The 20791-nt window shown below is 42.8% G+C and overlaps 1 protein-coding gene across 3 annotated transcripts in view; it reads right to left on the bottom strand.

Moving 5' to 3' along the window:
- CHN1 (chimerin 1) overlaps positions 1 to 20791 on the bottom strand; it is a 104087-nt gene that overhangs the window by 3909 nt on the left and 79387 nt on the right. For all 3 annotated transcript variants that reach the window (XM_087731871.1, XM_087731870.1, XM_087731872.1), the window contains 4 exons: positions 15186 to 15270; positions 3039 to 3212; positions 2260 to 2337; positions 952 to 1089 (listed from right to left, as the gene is read on the bottom strand). In XM_087731871.1, the coding sequence (XP_087587997.1) occupies positions 952 to 1089; positions 2260 to 2337; positions 3039 to 3212; positions 15186 to 15270 (475 nt within the window). The remainder of the gene's footprint in view (positions 1 to 951; positions 1090 to 2259; positions 2338 to 3038; positions 3213 to 15185; positions 15271 to 20791) is intronic.

Genomic DNA, 20791 nt, shown 5'->3' with positions numbered 1-20791 from the left:
TCTCACAGCTCTGCTAGATTACTGATTTACTGATTTCCAGAACCTATCCAAGACTCATAGTGGAAGATTTGCCTGTCCAAAGAGGTGCTCAGAGCACAGTCAGGTTGTGATTAGTTTTGGACAAAGAAAACCCCCCAAAGCAAACTGCAATCCACTGAAAGATTCCCTGCAGCCTACTAAACAAAATTCCCCTGGCAATCCTTGCTGACTGGACTAGTTTTGCACAAATAATCTACAGGTGCAACTCTGGGACAGCAGAAGGTACTGGGAACTTTGCCATCAGCGTCTTTGGCAGTGTCCATACTGCTTGGAAAGAGCCTTCTCCAGAGGAGCGGTAAGCCCAGCATCCGGCCCTCGTTGTCTACCCACAGCTACCTCACACCTTTCCAGGTGCGGCTGGTGTGACTGCTACATTGCAGAGATGCTTCAGGCAGCCAGGATGCTTGGGAGAGATGTTCCAGCTGCGCTTACTGCTGCACTTGCAGACTCGATGTCTGCAAGGCCAGCCTTGAAGGTGGCCTTAGGATGAGTGCTTATCAGCTTGTAAAAACACTCAAAATGGACACCTCTAGAAACAAATGACTTCTTATCTTATTTCTAAACATTTTCATAAATCACCATCTTTCTGGCAACACAAACCCAACAGACTTTAAATGTCACTGTCAAATACTAGGGTTTCATGGAAGACGCAAAAAGAGATGTAATCCATAATATGTGATGAAAAGGAAGCATTCCTGGCATCAAAGGCAAAGAAACATGTAACCATGATCACGTAGCACCACGTGGTCATGTCGTAATGTGCAGTGCATATTTACTCCTGCAATCCTTACTAAATAGGGCATGCAGGCTAAGAGCTGATGGGACAGCTATTAAATCAATAGGCAAGTACTGCACAAAAAGGAGAAGAAAAGGATGAGAATGAAAACTAGGAGGCAAATGCATTATACTTACTTGCAGACTCTATAAACTTTGGGTAGGCATCATACGTGATGAGTGGAATTGGCAAATCCCTGAAGTACAGTTTAAGTGCACCAGTGATAATATTGATATCTTCATACATATTCACAGAAATATCAGCTTTTTCCCCATCTGTGTGGAGAAGGCACTGACATTAAAGCCTTGGAAATGTAAACAGATGTAAAACAGCATTCAAAAGAAAAATAATAACTTGCTTAAGCAACATTATTAAAAGGGACACAACTACAGATTTTGGCTTTTATAAGCAAAACAGAGTTACAGGGCTGTGAAGTTCATCATTCCAAGGTGAAAACCTCAAGCACTTTACAAAGAAACCTATCCTTTCTTCATTTCAAATGATTACAAAAAATGCAAGTTTTTTTTTGGGAAAAAACCTGCCTGCCTGATCTAGCAGTATCCATCTTGTAGAAATGTGTGGAAGTTTAGCTATTTCTGAACACATTGCGTTGCCAAACAACACATTTGTCAGCACTGAATGAGAAATCAGTGGAGTCTGAGGAAAAAAAGTAAAAGAACGAAAACCAACTTAGTCCACAGCCTCCTCATTTTATAGGAAAAACATGTGTTCACCATTTAGCTACAGCATACTACCTACTCCTGACCGCAGTGGACACAGATCCAGAACTTGGCTTCTCCAGCGTATCCCCACCCTGTTAACACTGCAGAGGAAGCAGATGTTGTCTGAATAGGTCCAGTCCTCCAGAAAAACAGGAGAGAGTTTCCAGCATGGATTTTGGCCTTCATTTCTACTGGGATACGGAGACTGCAGCTGGAAAGCCTTTAATTTTCCCACTGCCTTTTCTCAGAGAGAAGAGTCTGGTCTGTTCTCACTGACCTTCTTTTAGACTGTAATAATTCAAACTTTGTTTGCACTATTGTAGTCATCTTATTATTTTGGAGCTTTCATCCAGAAAGAGGGATTTAAGTTGCACAGTCCTCTTAAGGCACTTCACCACTTGCCCTCTATCCCTCCCCCATCCCCCTGAGCGTAGTTTTACTTGCAAACTAGGGCAGTAGTTCAGAAAGCTTTGTCCTTTCCTATGCACATCATTACTGAAGCACAGATACTGATGGAAGGAGAAAAGTAGATTTTGATAATAAAGGCCAAAGTGAAGCCGATAACGCTTTTCTGATGGGGAGACCCCCCTTCTGCTAGCACAGCCGCCGGACTCTTGCAGCCCACTGATGCACCGGAGCATGAGACAGACAGGGGCTGCGCAGAAAAAACTGTGTATATTTAATACATCAGCACAAAGTTCCAGCATGCAGGAAAGACTGTACCTCTGTCAAATGCCATTTTGACATCTTCGATAAGATCACTGAATCCTGAGACTCTGTACAGTCCTTCGGAATTAAGACCTGCAATGAACATTTTAACAAGATTAAAATTAGTCTTAATTTTACAGTTTCCTTTCACCCAGTTCTTTCCTTGCCAGGTTCTTCATTTAAGACAGAAAAAGCAGGCACGTTTTAAAAGCCTTATCAGGCTTTTCTTTCAGAATGAAATCTTATCCTGGCCTTTTAACCCTGACCCTCACATTAGCTGCCTTGTTATATCAGCACTAAATTATGTTTATACAAACGATTTCAGAGCTGAAGAAACATATTAAACCAATTACAACCGATTTAAAAGTAACCAAGATTAGCATACTTGATGTTCAGTCATTATTTCAGAATAAAAACAAATGCTCTAATTCTAGAAAAGGATACTCAGTGTGGGCTAGCAAGAGGAAACTCATCGATACTAACTGCCTTTTTTTAGCACATTCACTTAATTTTTTTAATAAAAATATTACTGGAAAGATAGGTGCCAATATATAACTATAAAGCAGTAATTGTCCATTAAGCAATTTCTAGCAGAATCTATAAAAATTATAAATGGGTATGAACCATGAAGTAACGCAAAGTATAATATTAGCTGTGCAGGGTAATTGGCAGTCATAAAATGTCTTGTGCAAATCTGTTTTGAGCAATCATACATTCAGCAGAAACCCAGATGACCCAGATCAATCTAAACGGATTATCAGTAAAGCAACAAAAGTCCATTAACTATGCCTTACCTCTCGATTCAATTTCCCTAATGCACATGTCTACTACCATTGGTCTCTTAGTGAAATGTGCTTTTACTAGCGTTGTAAGGTCACAGCTGTACACTTTTTTGACATGCTTCAGGTCTGGCTTGCAGTCATTTGGGACCATCTTGGAACATTGCTTGTGCACATTTAAACCACAATCTGAGAGAAAAATGAAAAGACGATTAGGCTGGTGTTTGGTGAAAATGTGTATCCCGAGGTCAGTACTGCAGAGTACGTATGGCTCCTGCAAGATCTGACCTGATCTCACAACTACTACTTCTGTCGAGACCTCTTAACCTCCAAGTGCACGAGGTAGGGACGGACCTGAAGTAAGACAGATTTTCTACTCAAGACATTTCTTCTATCCCTAGGAGATTTAACACAAAGTGACAAACTTTCCCCATGTTTTTTCCAATCAGGATCTAAGGGTCAATTAAATTCCCCACCACTATTACATATGTTGCTATCACGATCTAAACTTTCTTCCCAAGTTGCTGCGGATTTCCTAACATGTACAGTTTTAATGTAGTGCTGGACTGTGGCACTTAGACACCTCCTGGGGGAGATGAAGGTAGGGACTGGCTCTCAGAAGGCTACAACCCCTCTGCAGCGTGCGTTGGCAAGGCAGCCCCGCGATCCGAACCACTTCGGGGACCCCTACACTCTTGCCAGGTGTGGCAGCCCATGCCTAGCGTTGCCGGTGCCAGGGCCCATTCCCCAGCTCGCAGGGGAGCTGAAAAGCAGACGCAGGGGTGACTGAGCCAGTTGGTGGCTTCTTGCTACCGAGCAGTTTACAAAGGACTTTGTGAAGTCACAGCAGCTGTAATTCCGATGCCCTTTCACAGTGCGTTTCTGAAACAAAGTGCTGGCAAGCACCAAAACAATTCTATTTACTTTAAAAATGACTTCGGGAAAATTTGTTGTGTTTGTTTTAAAAACATACACAAGCAGCTCTACAGCTTTATTGTAAACATATTGAGAATGAGATTTAGTTTAAGTGAAACTTAACTGAAATCAGGTTACAGAAAAATGTTTGTTCTGCCCAAAGCCATTCAAAAATACAATAGTCAGGGTTTGCAAAAAAAAAATCTTGGAAAACACCACCAATTATACAGTGAAGATGTGAAGAGCGATACGGTCCCCTTTAAGCTAAGCACACACTGCAGTCGACACTATCAGGCAGCCTCCCCCACTGCCCTGGGCCCAGGGCAGCCCCCAGAGACACCGTTTCCACAGCTGTTCCTCCTGTTTTTCAATGGAGGCTCACAGGGGCTTGCGAAGAAATAGCAACCGGCAAGAAAGGTGGCACTTTGCCGTCAGGGCGTTTGCCATGCTCTGACGTGCACTCGGTATACACCGAGACTCCAGTTCTGCAAGCATTTCTCTACATCACTGCATTGCCATACCGAGTCCCCTGGATTTCTGCAGAATTAAGGGATGTAGGAGCTTGAAGGATCAATGCCTTGATGAAAATCTGTACTTTCCTCCCCCACTGCAGTACTGAGTATCTGTCTATATAGATTCCCTTCACATTTCGTTCCTGCTGATTTTGCCAATACTTGTATTTTCATTAATGCTCCAAAGATTATTTGACTTTGTTCTTTCCAAAACAGTAAACCCCAGAATTCATTGCTAAGTTTAATTTCCACTAAGTCAGCTGCAGCCTGCTGCTAAAAGCACTTTGTTTACTTAACAGGCCTGTAAAGCAACCAGCTTTGTCACTTAGGATCCTCTGTAAAACATCCAATCTCTGGTTGCAATTAAAGTTCGGTATGTCACCTTCAATCAGTCAAAACTCGCACAGATCCTCATCCGGATGAAATGGCTGATTACAATTCTCTTTAGCTATTTCTGTGCAGGGGTGCCTCCCTTCCTTGCGAGGAGCGGTTAACGCGCAAGACAGGGAGCTGCGAATGCTGAACATCCCACCAGGTTGTGATTTTGTGTTGTGAACCCCACTTTGGGCAAAGCCATGCAATGCGACACCCAGCCCCCCGCAAACAGGCAGTACTGCGGGGGTACCACGGGGGCCCAGCCTGGTCAGCCTCGGTGGCTTGCTTTGACCCACAGCCCTCTCCTGGGCTCGCCCCAGAAGCTGCTCGTCACAGCTGGCTGTCCCGGAGCCCCAGGCGGTGGCAGGCTCAACTGCTGTCCCTCCAGGCGCGGAGAAGTTCAGTTTGGTCACTCGGGTTCCTTCAGTGTCTGCTCAGTTGCCTCATTCGTGGCAGAGAGGAAATAGTAACAGCCAAAGCACTTGCCTTGCCCTCACCATTTATTTAAATCCCACATTTAATCAAGTCCTTTAAGACCCCTAGTTGGAAGGTGCATGACCACACAACCTCTTTATGCACAGCACCTACCCTATCTGCGGTTCCAGGGTGTGGAACCAAGAAACTCTGAGCGTGCAAGTCAGCGCAGGCAAGGGGAGCTCCACCTACGCTTTAAATATCTGTCACCAGTGCTACATTTTGTCTGAACTTTGAGAAATCAGGTCCCTCTGTGCTTTAAATAGGGAACCCAAATTCATTGGAAACACGTGACCTGAATCCCTCCGTGTCTCAGTGTAACATGGGAAGGAGAAGCTGTTCTTGCCTCCTCTGGGTCTTGTAGAAACAAATTCATTAAATGTTTGTGGAAACACAGAGGAGAAATTACTCACCTTTGGTGTAAGGTTTGTAACCGTGCCATTAATAAGAGCAACGGCTACACTTTTAACAACACGAAGACAAAATACTGAATAGGTGCAATGCAAGTACCATCCATTCTGCTTTCAGAATAAGGATGAAGTTGTGGAGAAAAATAATAAGTAGTCAAATAATGAGAGGCAACATCTTAACACCCACACAGAAGGGAAAGCAAATTAAGACTACATAGGAAATCTTAATTCTTGATTTCCTTTATTTTGAAACCCTAACTTTGCAATAGTAGTATTTAGAAATGCAGCTGTAATTATTATACATAGAATTCCTACAATTGCTGCAAGAAGCACCTATTCCAACATGTGTGAAACGGTCTAGTATGTCTGTCAAAAATTATGTCTACAAGGCTGGAATGGCAGCGTCTCGCTCATGAGGACTCACTAGTGATTTTGTGAGTGCAAATTAGCTGCTTCACACAGACAGCAATATAGCTTAGAGTTATGTTTCTGGGAGTCTAAGAATAATTAAGACTAAAATATATAAAAAAAGGAAAAACATGCTTCCAAGTATCTTATACTTTGATTTAAAACAATTATAGCATTCACTGAGATCCTCCTGATTAGATTTATATGCAAGAAACTTTCATTTCATTAAAATATCTAACCTACAGACATGTTTTCAAGGTGCAAACATTGCTCCTGAAAATAATTGTGTTATTGCTAATCCCATAGATTCAAATGGGCTTTGGATCTGACCTCATTAATACCAGAATAATAATTACAAATGCAAAAGTCAATTTTCCTCCTCTCTCGTTTGTTCTTCCTTTGCATTTGATTAGACTTTATGCACCAGCCCACTGCTTAAGGGCTTACAAACACTCCTGAGAAACATTTAAAACCTAGAAATATTTCAGATACTTAAGGCTTAGAAAATGCATGAGCACTAGGTTCAATATTATTGGGTTGTGTGGTATCCTCCTAGCAATCAAGGCTCTTTATCTCTTAAGTAAGCATAGGAGAGCACCTCATTTAGCAATTCTGCATCAATATATACTTCTAGAAGATTTCAGCGAATTTGCACCAGAAAAATTGTATTTTTTCCAATAAAGAAGCTGAAACTCACCAGCGCCATGCTTCCTACCAGGTGGGCCCCTCTCCTGAGCTAACGATACTTAGTGAAAGGCAGCACAGCCATGCCTCAGTCACTAGTCTCTGGTTCCACTGACAGCCAGAGCCACGCATGGATGAAGGATGACCATCTGTCTTGCTGACTCCAACAAGGTAAAAGGCACTCGGGCAGGAGGTCAGCCCTCCTCTCCACTGAGCACTGGGAACGTGCCAACCTTCTACTCTATACTCAGCTTACTTGTTAGTACTAAAAGACAGGAATTATGCTGCAAATCGCATATTATTAAATAAAAATGCCCTCTGTTCTCATTGCAGATGCTTCATGAAAGCTTCGAAACCCATTATTTTAGAATCAACTAGGAAGGAACAAGAAAGCTGAGTCCTGAATCTCTCTGCATGCTGCCACGCGGTGAAGCTTTAGTCCTAAAGCTTGTCTTGTTCACACATGAGCTTCATGATTTGGCTGGGTTCATTAAGACCAAGAGGATTCATTTGATTTCAAATTTAGGGTCTATTTACTTTTAGTTATATCAAAATAAATCCAGAATAGCTAAATTGGCATTAGCAGCTTTACTCCAGATCTAAAGTAACCAGGAGCCTTATCCATTTCTTACAGAAGTTCATCAGAGCTTATCTGCTGGCTGGCTATACAAATTGCAGAAGAGCTAAAGAAATATCCCCCTAAAGCATCGTATCTGCTGATAAATCCTATAATAATACAGGACAGATTTAGAAGACGCAGTCATGAACCCTTGCAGGTCAATAGGAAAACTTCTGCTGACTTCAGTTAATCAGAATTTCACCTTATACAGAGATGATTTGTCAAGACTAGAATTGTAAGTCACGCATACTATTCTTTTTTACAGTGCTATCAAACTGTGGCCACCTTTCAAATATACCAAACGTGATCAAAAAAATGCAGTCATAAATTCAAGCGTTTATAGGAAGTTTGGAAATTTAGGAAAAAAATAGGACTAATTTTAGACGACATGTTTAAAAATCTGTGATAAGCTGCCCTGACTTTAATAGCATATTGATCTAGGAGTTCAGGTGGGCTGTGACATTACTTCTATGAGAGGTATTAAATTTAGGACCAGCTTGACAATACTTTCCTATGATACCTAGAAAAAGGTTCGGTAATGTTTTAGAAACAGCTAATACTGATGTTAGTCCACTGGGCTGAAAGAACAAATAACGTGTTCCTATTAATGCATGAGCAAAGCCAAAAGATGTATGTACGTTAACACCACCCCATGAGCACACATTATAAATATTTGCAGAGACTAAAATATACTTAGCTGCTGCTTTTTGTTATACTGCTGATTTGATTTTAGGCAGTTTTAGATTTCCTTTGGTTTATGATTTACTGGCTAACATGGCTGCTGATCACGCTCCATCGGAATGATACCATATGCTACATACACCACTCTAATTATATTTTTTAATTATCCCAAAGAAAATTTACGCATTTTGTCACTCTGAGGAGCAGCTTTAAGAGCTAAAAGGTAGATTTACGTTATCTGCAAAAAGTTCTGAAAGACACTTCAGAGGTTTATGGTAAGCGTGGGAGGGTGGGAAGCGTGGAGCTGGGGCGCTGGCACCGTGCGTTGCCTTGGGCAGGTCCGCTGCGGTACCTGCCAGATGGGATAACACCGCTGCCTTTGGTAAGCTGACATACGAAGATGACGGATTCTACACAAGCACAAAGTATTGGCATCGTTACTTTTGCAAGGGTGAAGAGGTTAGAAAGGAATTTGCTCTCATAAATCAATCATGATCTAGTAGCTTTCCTTTAATAATTTAATGTTCTTTTCTGTAGCAGAGGAAGCAATGTTTTCTACTCCCTCAGATGCGGCGTGTGCGAACAAGCACATGAACGTAGCAACCCCGCTGGCCCCTCGTGCTGCACTTTGTGCTTCCAAGCACAAGGTGGGGGGGCCATGAAGGTCTGCCCTCTTCCTCCTCCTCGGCAGAGCTGTTCCAGCCTGGGTGGCAACGCTGGAGCTGCTACACTGCCTTACATACATGCCATTTGTTAATGTGCAATGCACACCTGGAAGCAACCTTGGTCCCACCAGAGTCTTAAGCCACTTCATTAAGCAGCGCCATGGCAAAAATTGCTTCCAAACATATATGTATGCTTCCCCCAAACCTGCTATCATCCATTCTACTGTATCATGCACTATAGGGTACATTCCTCTTTAGAAAGGAATTTCTAGAAGGCAGCTAGTTACTTGGCAACAAAATTACCTAATAATACAGAAAAATCAGGACTTATGAAATAAAAAGAAAAAAAGCCCATCCAACAAGCCAGTCCCCCCTCATCCCAAATCAAAAGAATACATAGGTCTGTGCCTCCAAAAGCTGGTTGGAAAACACAGGTGAAATGTTCTTTCAGCAGAACACGCCTGGTGGCGATAGTTTGATTTTATGGAAGTTTTGAAAGATCATAGACAGTTTGTTCAAAAACTTCCCTGGCTTCCTGCCACGACACCTGCCTACCTCCTCCACAGCTCCCCTCATGGGCTGCTGGCTTGCTCAAGGCTTCCAGGTCTGTGTGGGCTTGGAGATAAAGCTGCTTTTAGGACTTACAGTTTCAAGAATATATAGCTCCAGAATAGCTTCCCCATGGGAACGGCTCTGAAGCAAGGCTCCGCTGCCTGATTAGCATTTCAAAATTTTGGAGCTCATTCCTCGCAGGAATACCACCAGATCCTGAGCTGGTGGAACAGCCTGTCAGGCAGTGTGCATCTCCTCCAACAGCTTCACCACCTGCCTGCAGTGGGCAGGGACTGTTCTCCAAACAGTCCCCTTCCCACAGCCCTGCCCTCTGTGGCTTTGCTTTGCTCTTGTTCTCTTTTGGGGCTGACTGTCCGTGCCCTACATGGTCAGGGAAACCAGCAAAATCTGGGTACACATCTCAGAAGAAACTTGGATGTGTTTTTAAGGTACAGGTGTGGGCAGAATGGGAGATTAACATGACCAAGGCATGCAAAATACCTTGAGAGTGGGCACCATGATGAGCACACCTTGCCTTCCTCTTTGCTGAGTTACTGTCACAAGAGCATCAATTGTTCTTCCAGGCACTAAAAGCACGAGCATTGTGCCTGCACAACTAATGCCTGAGGATGGGCAGGCTCCTTTGTGGTCTCCTTCATCCTTACACACCAGTGGAGCAACATAGGGCTGTCCAACACAAGGGATTTAACAGCAAGGCAAAATAAAACAGCAAAGAAAGTGGGGCAGTTGTACGTTTTCCAATTGCTGTGGAAGGAAATGGATGACATGGGGAAATTTAACATTTAGGCAGTAATTCACAAAACAATCCTGCTTTGAGACTGTACTTTAATTTTTCTGAAAATGAACTCCTGGGGCTTACTGCGGTCACAGCTGGCAGCAAGATGGCTTGGGCTTAGCCAGTGGCAGCTGGTTGCCCCCACACTGGTAGTTCAGCAGCAAGTTTATTTCTATCAGTACTTCAGACAGGAGTTACCTGCTCCAAGGGAAACAAAAGATGCTACATGGGTGGCAGGCTGAGATAGTTCAGAGCAAATCTATCAAGGCAGCAGAAATGGTGCTTCACGTACACCCTCAGAGGGTGGTGCTGCCTGGTGTTAAAAGGAGCAGCCCAAAACACTATCAAAAGCATATAGTAAAATAGAGTCAAAAAATTATCTTTCCTTTAAGATAAACCCCCAAAAGATCTTCTGATTATATCACTTATTCATGAAGAACAACAAGCAAAAGGGTAGAGAGGAAGGAGCAGATTATACAGGAACTTAAACAGTTCTGATGGGCTGGGGAAGGGGACAGGACACACTAGTCTGCTTGTCTACAAGTCTACTCAGATAGCGCACTAACAGCATCATTAATGCCATGCTCTAGTCTCTGATAACACACACTATTCTCCATTAATGCTACCAGGTGGTACGTGTTTGTATCATTCATAAAATGAACTCCCTGGTGCTTATCTGCAAATTTTCTTTGGATATTGTTATAGTTTCTCTCCTGAACACATTCTGGGCAATGGGATGAGCCCTGTGAGCACAGGGGAGCCTTACATAGGAGGAATGTAATTATGAATACATTTTTTTAAGTTCATGCATTGGATTTTGAGCTGGGGTAAACTCTTATGTCTTCATTAGCTTCTGCTGAGCTTCAATGTTTACACAAGCTGGTGGCATTATAATTTCAAACACTTCTTCAGTCATTTCTACTTATGGCAAAAGCCTGCAGGAAAGCACACTGGAGATGGAGCGTGCCATCAGAAAAGGCAAATTCCTTGCATATAGATGAGTCTTCATCTCACAAAAATTTTAAGGGCCTGTGGCAAGGATGCAAAAATTGGAAGCACGACCCTCCGAGGCAGTATGGCAGATGTCTATTATAAGGATTCACTCTAAGGAAGCAAATCTGTCTTTAAAGAAGTTGATGAAATAAAGATCAAATTTCAGAGAATAAAATCTAAAGAAAAATAAATCATTCCTGTTTTGCTCTGGACATACCACCAGCAAAAGTCTAAGTCCGCCAATTAATTTCTTACAGGATCCAAATCCTGGACATCACCCTAGGTCTTAATTTTGAATGACAATAAAGTCTTTTCATGTTCGGCGGCTTGCATTAACCCCAAAACCTTTGTAGTCAAGATGACAGCCAACATCTTACTTCAACCAATAACCACCCTTCAGGTGGCAAATACGGTGCCTACATTTACCTCTTGTCTTTATGGTAGGGAAAAGACATACTCCTCCTTCTTTGTCTGCCATAAAACCTGAACAAGGATAAGCTAGGGAGAACCCATCTTCCAGGGGTTAGTCATACATGAGTGTACCTGACAAGATACTCAAGGCTGTATTTTGGTGGAGAGGGACACATTCAGTTATGCCGGACTGCACCAAAGCATGAGTCAAGGCAGTTCAATTTGCTAAGGCATCCTCGCTGGTTGTTATGGCATGTGCACTGTTATGAATGTTTGGTTCTGGTTTATTATTTTTTCAAAGGATTGGCTTGTTTGTGTAACAAAAACTAATCTATCAGCCATTAGAAATAAGCTCCACTTTTTCCTCCTGCTCCTCCTCCTCTTTTCTGAAATGGATTACATTTATCTTTGCTGTCCAGTCTTGGACTGTCCCACACTTCTCTTCTTGTCTGTTTTTGTGCTTCTGCACAGTAGAGGATTTAAAATGGTTGAGAGCAGCCCATGCAGTAATCCATTTGTATTTGTTAAACTTATCACTTCTGTACAGGAAATAGAGTCCTCTTGAGATGTGCAACTGTTTGCTATAAAAAGCAAATGCTTTAAAAAGTATAAAATTACATATGAACAGTGCAGTTTTGCTCATAGGTATTTTCAATAAAATGATTATACAGACCACAAAACAGATTTTGTGGATTTCCCTGGAGTGGCACTGAACCCCATTTGAATGCAAGTGGGCTGCCTCCTGCTAAAAGCTGTAATTTTTTTGAAGTACGAACCTACTCTGAAAAGCAATGGCCTCATGTGGCTCCTTGTTTACTGTACCTCATTGTTTCCATATTAAAATGGCTCAGCTCAGAAGCAAAATGATAACTTTAAAAAAAAAAAACAAAACACAAACCAAAAAACAGCAAGACCCCCCCCCACTGTATCTGATATAGACATGCCTAGATCCGTACAGCCTCTGGCTCTGATGGCTTGTACAGCCTCAGCTGACAGAAGCAGGTAGACACTGCTGCAGATGACGCACAGAAAGAAACCAAGAAGCTCAACTGTTTGGATGAAACTACACAGGACTAAAACAAATTAAAAAATCCAGCCAAATGAACCCTCACCTAACAAACAACATTCAGACCCCACAATGCAGGCTAAGGCATGCCGATGAGCCAGCCCTCCTCCGCTGATTTGCAAAGAGACAAAGCAAAACCCAAAGCAAAAAATCCTACTGTGAATAGCTGTTTCTTACTTAGTTCCCATTTTTATTCTTGCTGATGTCCTACACATCCCTCCACCACAGCAGCTCCAGCTCCCCCGCTGCCTGAGGACATGAACCTTAGTTTAAGCCAGCACAAGGCAGACTGGGGAACTGCTGAGCCTGTCCTGCCACGTCCACCTCCGTGGGCCTCTGCCTGGAGTCCCTCTCCTCTACCCAGCCACTGATTTCTATGAAATTTATGAGAATAAAATCATCTCTGAAGCCCCTAGTTCTCTGTCAGCTATTGCTGAGGTTGGCTGGTGGCTAAATGCTAGCCTTGCGGTGAGGGGAGAACGAGCAAGGTGGGTTGGCTGTAACCCGTGCCCTTGGGAATGCCCATCTCTCCTGCTCCTCAACCCCAAGCAAGCCATGCAGGACACACTGCGGCAACCAGACCTGCCAGGCTGAGGAAGCACTGCTCAGCAGCCTCGCCACCACATGGCTCCTCACCTGCTCCTCCCTGCACCCCAGCTGATGATGCTGCACGTCAGCATCTCGCCTGGTCATGCCCAACAACCCTGAGCACTGCCCGAGAAACCTCAGCCTTCCCCTGCCCCAACCCCTCGCTGATGCTTCAGCAAGCAAGTGTGGTGGTACAACGTGGCATTTTAAAATATAAATAAGATCATCGAAATTACTGGAAGCTATCAACACTGATATGAAACCTTACACAAGACAGAAAGCCCTAATTATAGTTTCTGAACCTATGAAGTCATCTAATACACATATGTTCCTCTATACTGCAAGGAGGAAAAAAAGAAGACGTGCAGTACTTATTACCATCCCCATAAGGAGGAAAGAAAACCAGACTTTGGAAGTTTTTGGAAACTCATAATTTAGAAAAATCTGCATAAAACCAGAAAATCAGCTCTAAGTTAGTTACCAAAAAAAAAAAAAAAAAAAAAAGCTGTACAAAACCATAAGCACTTTTTAGGTTTACTTCGAAAAGCAATATTATCTGTTCATTCCACCATGCCATGTAGCATTGCAAGCCTTCATACTGTTCGTTTTTATTGGTTTTCTGGATCAAAGCTACTTAACAGAAATCTGAAAATATTTGGTATTTCTCCTAAATGCCATAACTGAGGAATCAACTTCAGCAAGGAAGGAAGATGGCACACTTACTGGCTCACATGGCATCAAAAAATGAATGCTGTAATCAGAAAACAATTCAAGAACAAAATCAGGCTTCCTCTTTCTTTTCTAGCACTCTACACCCTGTGCAAAATCAACAGCAGTAAAAAGTACTAACAATCTTCATTCATGAGCGAAGGACATGGCTGCAACCCTAAATATGTAGTAGGGGGAAAATACTGAGAAAGAATACGCCATTTAACATAACCATTACTTAAAACAGAGCTGCACTCTGTAATACATCCTGGACAGTACAGAGTCTATTGATAACGACAGAATATTGCATTCAAATAATTATGGGGGAAGGATTTTAAAATATTTCAATCACATTTGGCTATAAATTAAGTTTTACATCATTTTGCAGTTCTGTGATAAAGAGCACTCTTATTTGGTTGAGACTAGATTTCAGAAAGCTTTAGACGGAGCAGATTTTCTTAAATTAGCTTGAAAATTCAGTTTCCAGGGCAACATACGCAGGTCTTCATACATCAACGTTTCTTTGCACCATTTTTATAAATGTGGTTGCCTGCTAGAATGTCATAAAATACTTTTTAAATACAGTAAACTATTTTGATCACTTTGATCCTCTTTGCCTTTGAAAAAAGCTGACTGTCCTTTCTTTTCAGAAGAATCATATAAATAAAACTGCCAAATTGTTTTACTTCAGAGAGGCTTTATCCCAGAAATGCCTGCAGTGACACTCGTGTGTGTAATACATTTCTACCAGCACCTGAATGTTTATGTAACATTTCAGTATGCATTCCTTATTCATCATCCCTTTTCTTACTTTCTTTTAAGTTTGCAAGTAGGATACATGACTTAGGGTCTATGGCACACTGGGAGTCTGCTGGCTTATACGTAAAATTAACCTGAATGCCTGTTTCACAGCAGCACTGTAAAATTTGCTGATTGCCCACCTTGCACATCAAGACCCTCAGTGAGTTTCTCACAGCTCTCACATACATACAAGTGTTGTAAGAGAAACAAAGCTAACAACACATCTAGCTATTATATTCTCCTCCATTCTAAAAGGGGGAAAAAAATAAAAAATCCCTTAGTTATTATTTCCCCTCAGTGAGCGCTTTAGAGGTGCTCGCTGCAGGGATGTTAGTGAAACAGGTACCTGAAACCATCAGCAGCGGAGTAGATACGTTTCCTTCTTCAATTTTAACAGGGCTCCGATCAGACCTTTGCCACGCGGCTTGACGGTGGAGCAGGCAGCACATTAAACAGTTACAACATTAGGACTGTCTTAGGAAAAGAAGACTGAATGACTGTTACCTGCACATTTTACTCCCTGAGCAATGAGGCCCCACATAAAGTTGGCGCAGTATTCACACCAGTGCGGGCCCCTGAACGTGTGCACCTGGAAGACAGTAGCAGAAAGGAAAATTACAGAAAATGACCCAACTATTTCACAGACATCAATATCAATGTGTCTAAACAAGGCAGAATTCCTCTTCTTCGAAGGCACCGCATGCAGTTGCTGGAAGCTTCCCTTTATCACCGCAGGAAAGGAAGAAAGAAACATATGAAAGATTTAACTGCCAAGACTCTTGCAGACCTATGGGAAATGGGAGCTCTCCATCCCGAGCCATCCGGAGCAGCAGAACCGGGTCTGGGGGGCTCTGCTCCCAAACCCTCTGGGGCAGAGGAGCAATGGCAGGTCACAGCCCTTCTCCTGCCTCTCGGCATCCCTCCATCTGGGCAGGATTTTAGCCACGAGGCGAGGTTTTTGCAGTGACCGTGCAAGAATTCACCTCTCAGTTTAAAATGTCTTCTGCATTGCCCTCCCCTCCATAAGGTACTGTGTGAAATGCGTAGGGGGCTGCAAGATTTCGCCTCAGGCGGAGGGAGTCCTGCCAGGCAAAAATACCAGTGCTACACAGAAATACTGCAAACGCACTGAGGGGTTTTCCAGTTTAGAACTCTAAAAGGAAATTATTCTCCTCAGACTAATGCTACATATTGAAAATCCAAATGAATCTAGTAAATGGAAACAAGAACCCACTGAACCAGGAAAAAAATTCAAAGCTAAGGAAGAAAAAAAACCAATGCTGCTTTCAATCCTGGCTCACATGCTTGTTACAAATCCTGCAGCCACCATTAGCTGCTCCTGATTTTGTTCTGATAAAGTTCCTGCTGTAGGAAACCACAGGATTCTTTGCAGAGAAAGTCATTACTTCCTTAGCCAGCGTAAAAGGCTTCGAGCCTCTACACAGAATAGACAGGCTGACAAAAAAATCAGTAACTGGGGATCATAAAGAAATGAAATTTGTAGTGAAATGTAATAGAAATGCTTTAGGCTTAAGTCACTCGGTTCTCCAGAGTTACTCAGTGGGTATCGGAGCAGGCAGTAACCTCGTGCACGTGCACTGCCCAGTCCGATCAGCGCGGAGCAGAAGAGAGGAGCTGGCTGAAACACGCGTGCCTGACATCCACACAGGGCTCTGGTTATAAATACCAAAACGTGGAGTGGCCTGAGCGAGGTGGCGAGCATCCCCTGAGTTGCTGATTTAACTAGCAGCTGGATCCCAGGCGACACTTACCTCAAACAAGTGACAACCCAGGGCAGCACCCAGCAATTCAGACCATGTTTCAGTTTTGGCTATGGGAAGGTCTGCAGCCTCCTGGGCTCTTGCTGCCCATGAAGCAGCAGTAAGGTAGATTGCTGTATTAGGCTGGAAAGTTACTCTTGAATTCACCAAGTAATTCACATGCACGTCAGTGCTAAGCTAGGCTTATAATTGCCTCTAGCCCTACGCTGCTGAGCCTCTCTGGAGGAAGCGTAATGGTGCGAAGCGTCATGTTCTCCCAGCGCTGGCGCAGCCATGCTGGGTGCCGTCCGCACCCACTCCCGCACACCTTTTGAAGGTGCGATATGCTTCACGAGCCCACTTCTCCCTACAGCTCCAGCTGACTTCTACAAAGCCAATGATGACAAGACTGTTGGCAGCTGTAACCTCCATTTTCTTTTTTCCTCTCACCACGAAGAGATTTTTCACACCTTCCTCTCCGTTACCCACCTGCACTACCCATATCCTCTTGGCTTCCCTCCTCAGCCTTGTGTTTTTTCCCAGGTCTTTGGCAGCTTTCCCTTCCCAGAGTAAGCACATTCTAATATCCTCAAGCAAAACGCTGTGCTTTAATGCCTGCAGGACTAACAGAACTTTCTCGGGGTGGGGAGGAAGCTTCCTTTCAGTCACCATCTTTTTTTTTTTTTTTTTGTCAAAGGCACATTTCCCCCAAAACACTTATTTAAAATATTTGTCAAAATTTCTGTTGAGGGGGAAAAAAAAAAAAAGACAGTTCAAAAGTTTGAGCAAAAACTAATCTTTTTTCAGAATCCTTTTCAGTTTTATAAGAGAATTTTTTTCTTTTTAGTATTTCTGATTGCAAAGGAGTGGGAATTTTGTCTTGTTCCTTGAAATGCTGACATTTTAACTTCTTTCTTGAGGCAGAACAAGAACAAACTCCGACACATTAATATTTCTTGCTAAATAAAAAGAATGATACTATCCTGCGCTTCTCCACTTGCTGATTTCAATTCATCATATTCGCTGAACGTGCCATTTGCTGAAGCATTTCTACTGCTTTCCCCAGATTGTGGGGACCCATCATGGCCTCTCCAGAGCCGTCTCCAGTGCTGGTACTCACCAAACCTCAGGTGCCCAATCTCTAACTGGCTGTTGTTTTAGCGGTGAACATCCCTCCTTCTTGGCACTTTGCTCCCCACTGTGGTCTGCACGTTTCCACCTCCTCCTGACTCTCCCCAGGAACTCTTCTGCAGAGTCTACCACATCCCCAATCTGCCACTCCAACCTTTTGTCTCCCTTCATTTTAATTTTTATTTTAATATTATTATGATTTTTTTTATGAGCTCCGTTTCTTTTATGTTTCTAATACCAATTATCCACCAAGATACAAAAAAATTACCTTTCCACTACAGCCAGCTCCTCTGACAGTATCCTGGCTCTCAGCTCACCCCTCAGAGAAGTTAACATGACTCATCAACTTAAAAATGACAAGGACAAAACAGACTTTCCTCTTCCCTACCAACACTGCATGTATTGGTCACCCTTCACAAGATCAAGATTGATTTTGCCCTTCGGGATCATTGTCTCAGCATCATTAGCACTGTTCTCTCATCCCATGCATGCAGGCTTCATCCAAATACTGAAATGCCTTTCCATACCATCAGTTAAGAAATTAACTTCTCTGTTAGAAGATTTATCCAGAGCCTGCTCAGCTTTACACTGCCCCAGCCAAATTACTCTTTCTTATCCATTATTCTGATTGCAAACTCAAAACAAATTAAAAGCTGCAGATAGGTTTTTCTGTGTTCCATAACGCTCTACCTTGCTTCATCCTTCATCTGACATGCGACAGGGAGGTTCTCTGGCAATATTAATTAGGAGGCCCAAAGGCCATCGTGTCCTTCCGTCCCCGGTACACACAACCCCGAAGGATCAGCTCTGAAGCCTCTTTTGGGGTTTCTAAGCGGTGCTGTCCTTTCTCAGAGCTTAGCGGTGCCGGAGTGTTAATCTTCCCACTACCATGGAGCGGAACTGGATGTCTAACCCTGCGCTGGTCTGAATACACACCACCTCTGGAAATGAAATCAAACACAGTAAGTAATGCCAGAAAACAGCGAAAAATTGGTCTTCTGAGGTCAGAACAGCCTCTAATCCTGTTTCATCCTGCAGAGTGGGACCTGGCAGCATCCTAAAAAGAAACACGTTTGCATCCCTTTGCGAGTTCAAGAGCCAGCACCTGCAAACAATACTGTATTTATTACATGACACTGTTTAATATAGCATTCTGATTTTTATATTTAATTCCCCATTCTAAAAGTCTGCCAAGCGACTTGCTTGTTTTCAAAACTAAAACATGCTTTCCAGAAAAATTTCTGAAAACACACCCAGCAGAATCCCAGAGATCATGACTTAAATTACAAGGGGTTTCTTTCCCCTTATAAAAAGAGCATCTGCCATATGCAGATTTTACTGTCTTATAAAATGTGAGAGAGCAGGATTGCCAACTGTGGCTTTATATCTCCCAACCCTTCCATTCTCACTCCCGCCCCAAAAATCTTTTTCTCTCTCTTTCCATAAGGCTTCAACTGTGAGTGATTTTTTAAGAATGCGGAAAATGGATGAGCAGGAGAGCAAGATAAACTGGTTTTAATCTTAATTTGTAAAATTCCAGGTGAAATATTCAATTTAAAATAAAACTCTAGACAATTTTAAAGGAAAATACCTGCTTCAAGAACAGATAAAATCCTAATACTAAGCTGTCCTGCAAGTCTGAGGTAAGAGGAGAACCTCATGTTGGGCTTACACCTAGGCATTTCTATTTTGAACTCTCCCGCAACATCAGCAAGGTATAATAAACATTTAACTACGGTGATCTTACGTAGGAGGACAGTTTTTTGCTTAGGCTTGAAAGACATTTTCTTATACGCAGGGAAAAATAGCTTAACTCCTGTGATTAATAATTATAAGCCTTACAGAATTTCATTTATTTTTGTTTTGTGTTTAATTAAAATATTTCTTAGAAAAACAGACAAAGTTTGAAGAGAACCAAATAAAAAATGATCCGGTGGCTCTGACAACAGATTATACCACAAGCTGTGAACTCCTCAAGCAGATCTCCCACCATTATTTCTCAGGCTCTATAAAGGTCACTGTTGAAGTTAGTTACCCATGTATCTCGTACCTCCACTTATTTTTTACGCTTTTGGTTTTTACTAGGCAGTTGTTCAGCTAGCCTTGATTGCTATCTGAAAAGCAAGAATGAGCCAGCAGATAATTAGCATTCGTAACTGGGAGACTTACGTTATATCACTTGTCAAGGCAGGGAGGAAGAGAATGAGGAAATATCAGCAAAGTGCTGTGCAAACATGATGTGAAAGGACACGGTGGATCAGCAGAGCTTTAGCAAAGCCACTCCTGGGAAGAAAGCAAGGCTGGATCTGACAAACTATGGATATGCAAAATCAACACCAAACACAGAAAACAAAAGCGTTTGTGACAGTGTACAAAAAAGCCTTCCCTGTTGAGAGGCTGCTGCCCTGGTGTCCCTGAACGCCTGCTCCATCAGGACCCCTGCTCCGTACAGAGCAGCGTAGCTTCTTCCATGGCCCTCCATGATGAACTGCTGGTGAGAATAACGGGGTTTGGAAAATCCAGGCACTACCGTCTGTGTTGGGATGAAATACATCAACTTGGAAAAGGATGGAAAAACACATTGCTGACCTACCCTCTTGGACTACCAGAGTCCTGTGCTCTGGGTAGAAGCCTTGTTGGTGCTCGGGGAGGAGACCAAGCCGACCAGGGACTGAATAAATGGCACACATCCAGCATGTGTGCCGCATGGTGCTCCAAAGGTACAGTTCTGCTGGCTATACTGTCTTTCAAACACATTCCCAAGGATGACGGGATACTGCTGATGAAGGCTGTCAGCTCAGTGGTTCTAGCTGATTTGCAATTTCATCAACTGAATTCTGCCTGTTGGGACTCTACCAAGCTTTTAATTGGATATGGAAGACATTGTAAGTCTCAATTAAAACGATGAACTCAGCCTGTATTATTAATGTCTGTCTTCCTTGTCACAGTTGATTTTGTCAGGCACTGAGCATACCCATGCTGGCACCCAACAGGCATGCCCTTTTCATCCATCCCTGGTCCAGGCAGAGATTGCCTGGATGTGAAGGGTACAGAAAAGATATCAGTGAGAAAGTCAATCGACTCAACTATCAGTTTGGGCAATGCTTCAATTTAATCATTACATATATTACAATGATGAGATAGTGCCTCTAAAACAAGGGTCTCAAGCACTCCCAATATTCCAGCACATGATATTTCTCCAGCGAGGCAAATATTGCT

The sequence above is a fragment of the Nipponia nippon genome, unplaced genomic scaffold (assembly GCF_047370975.1).
Source record: "Nipponia nippon isolate SJK-2023a ecotype South Korea unplaced genomic scaffold, ASM4737097v1 scaffold_5, whole genome shotgun sequence".
Lineage (NCBI taxonomy): Eukaryota > Metazoa > Chordata > Aves > Pelecaniformes > Threskiornithidae > Nipponia > Nipponia nippon.
This window is presented reverse-complemented; position numbering and strand designations above follow the sequence as displayed.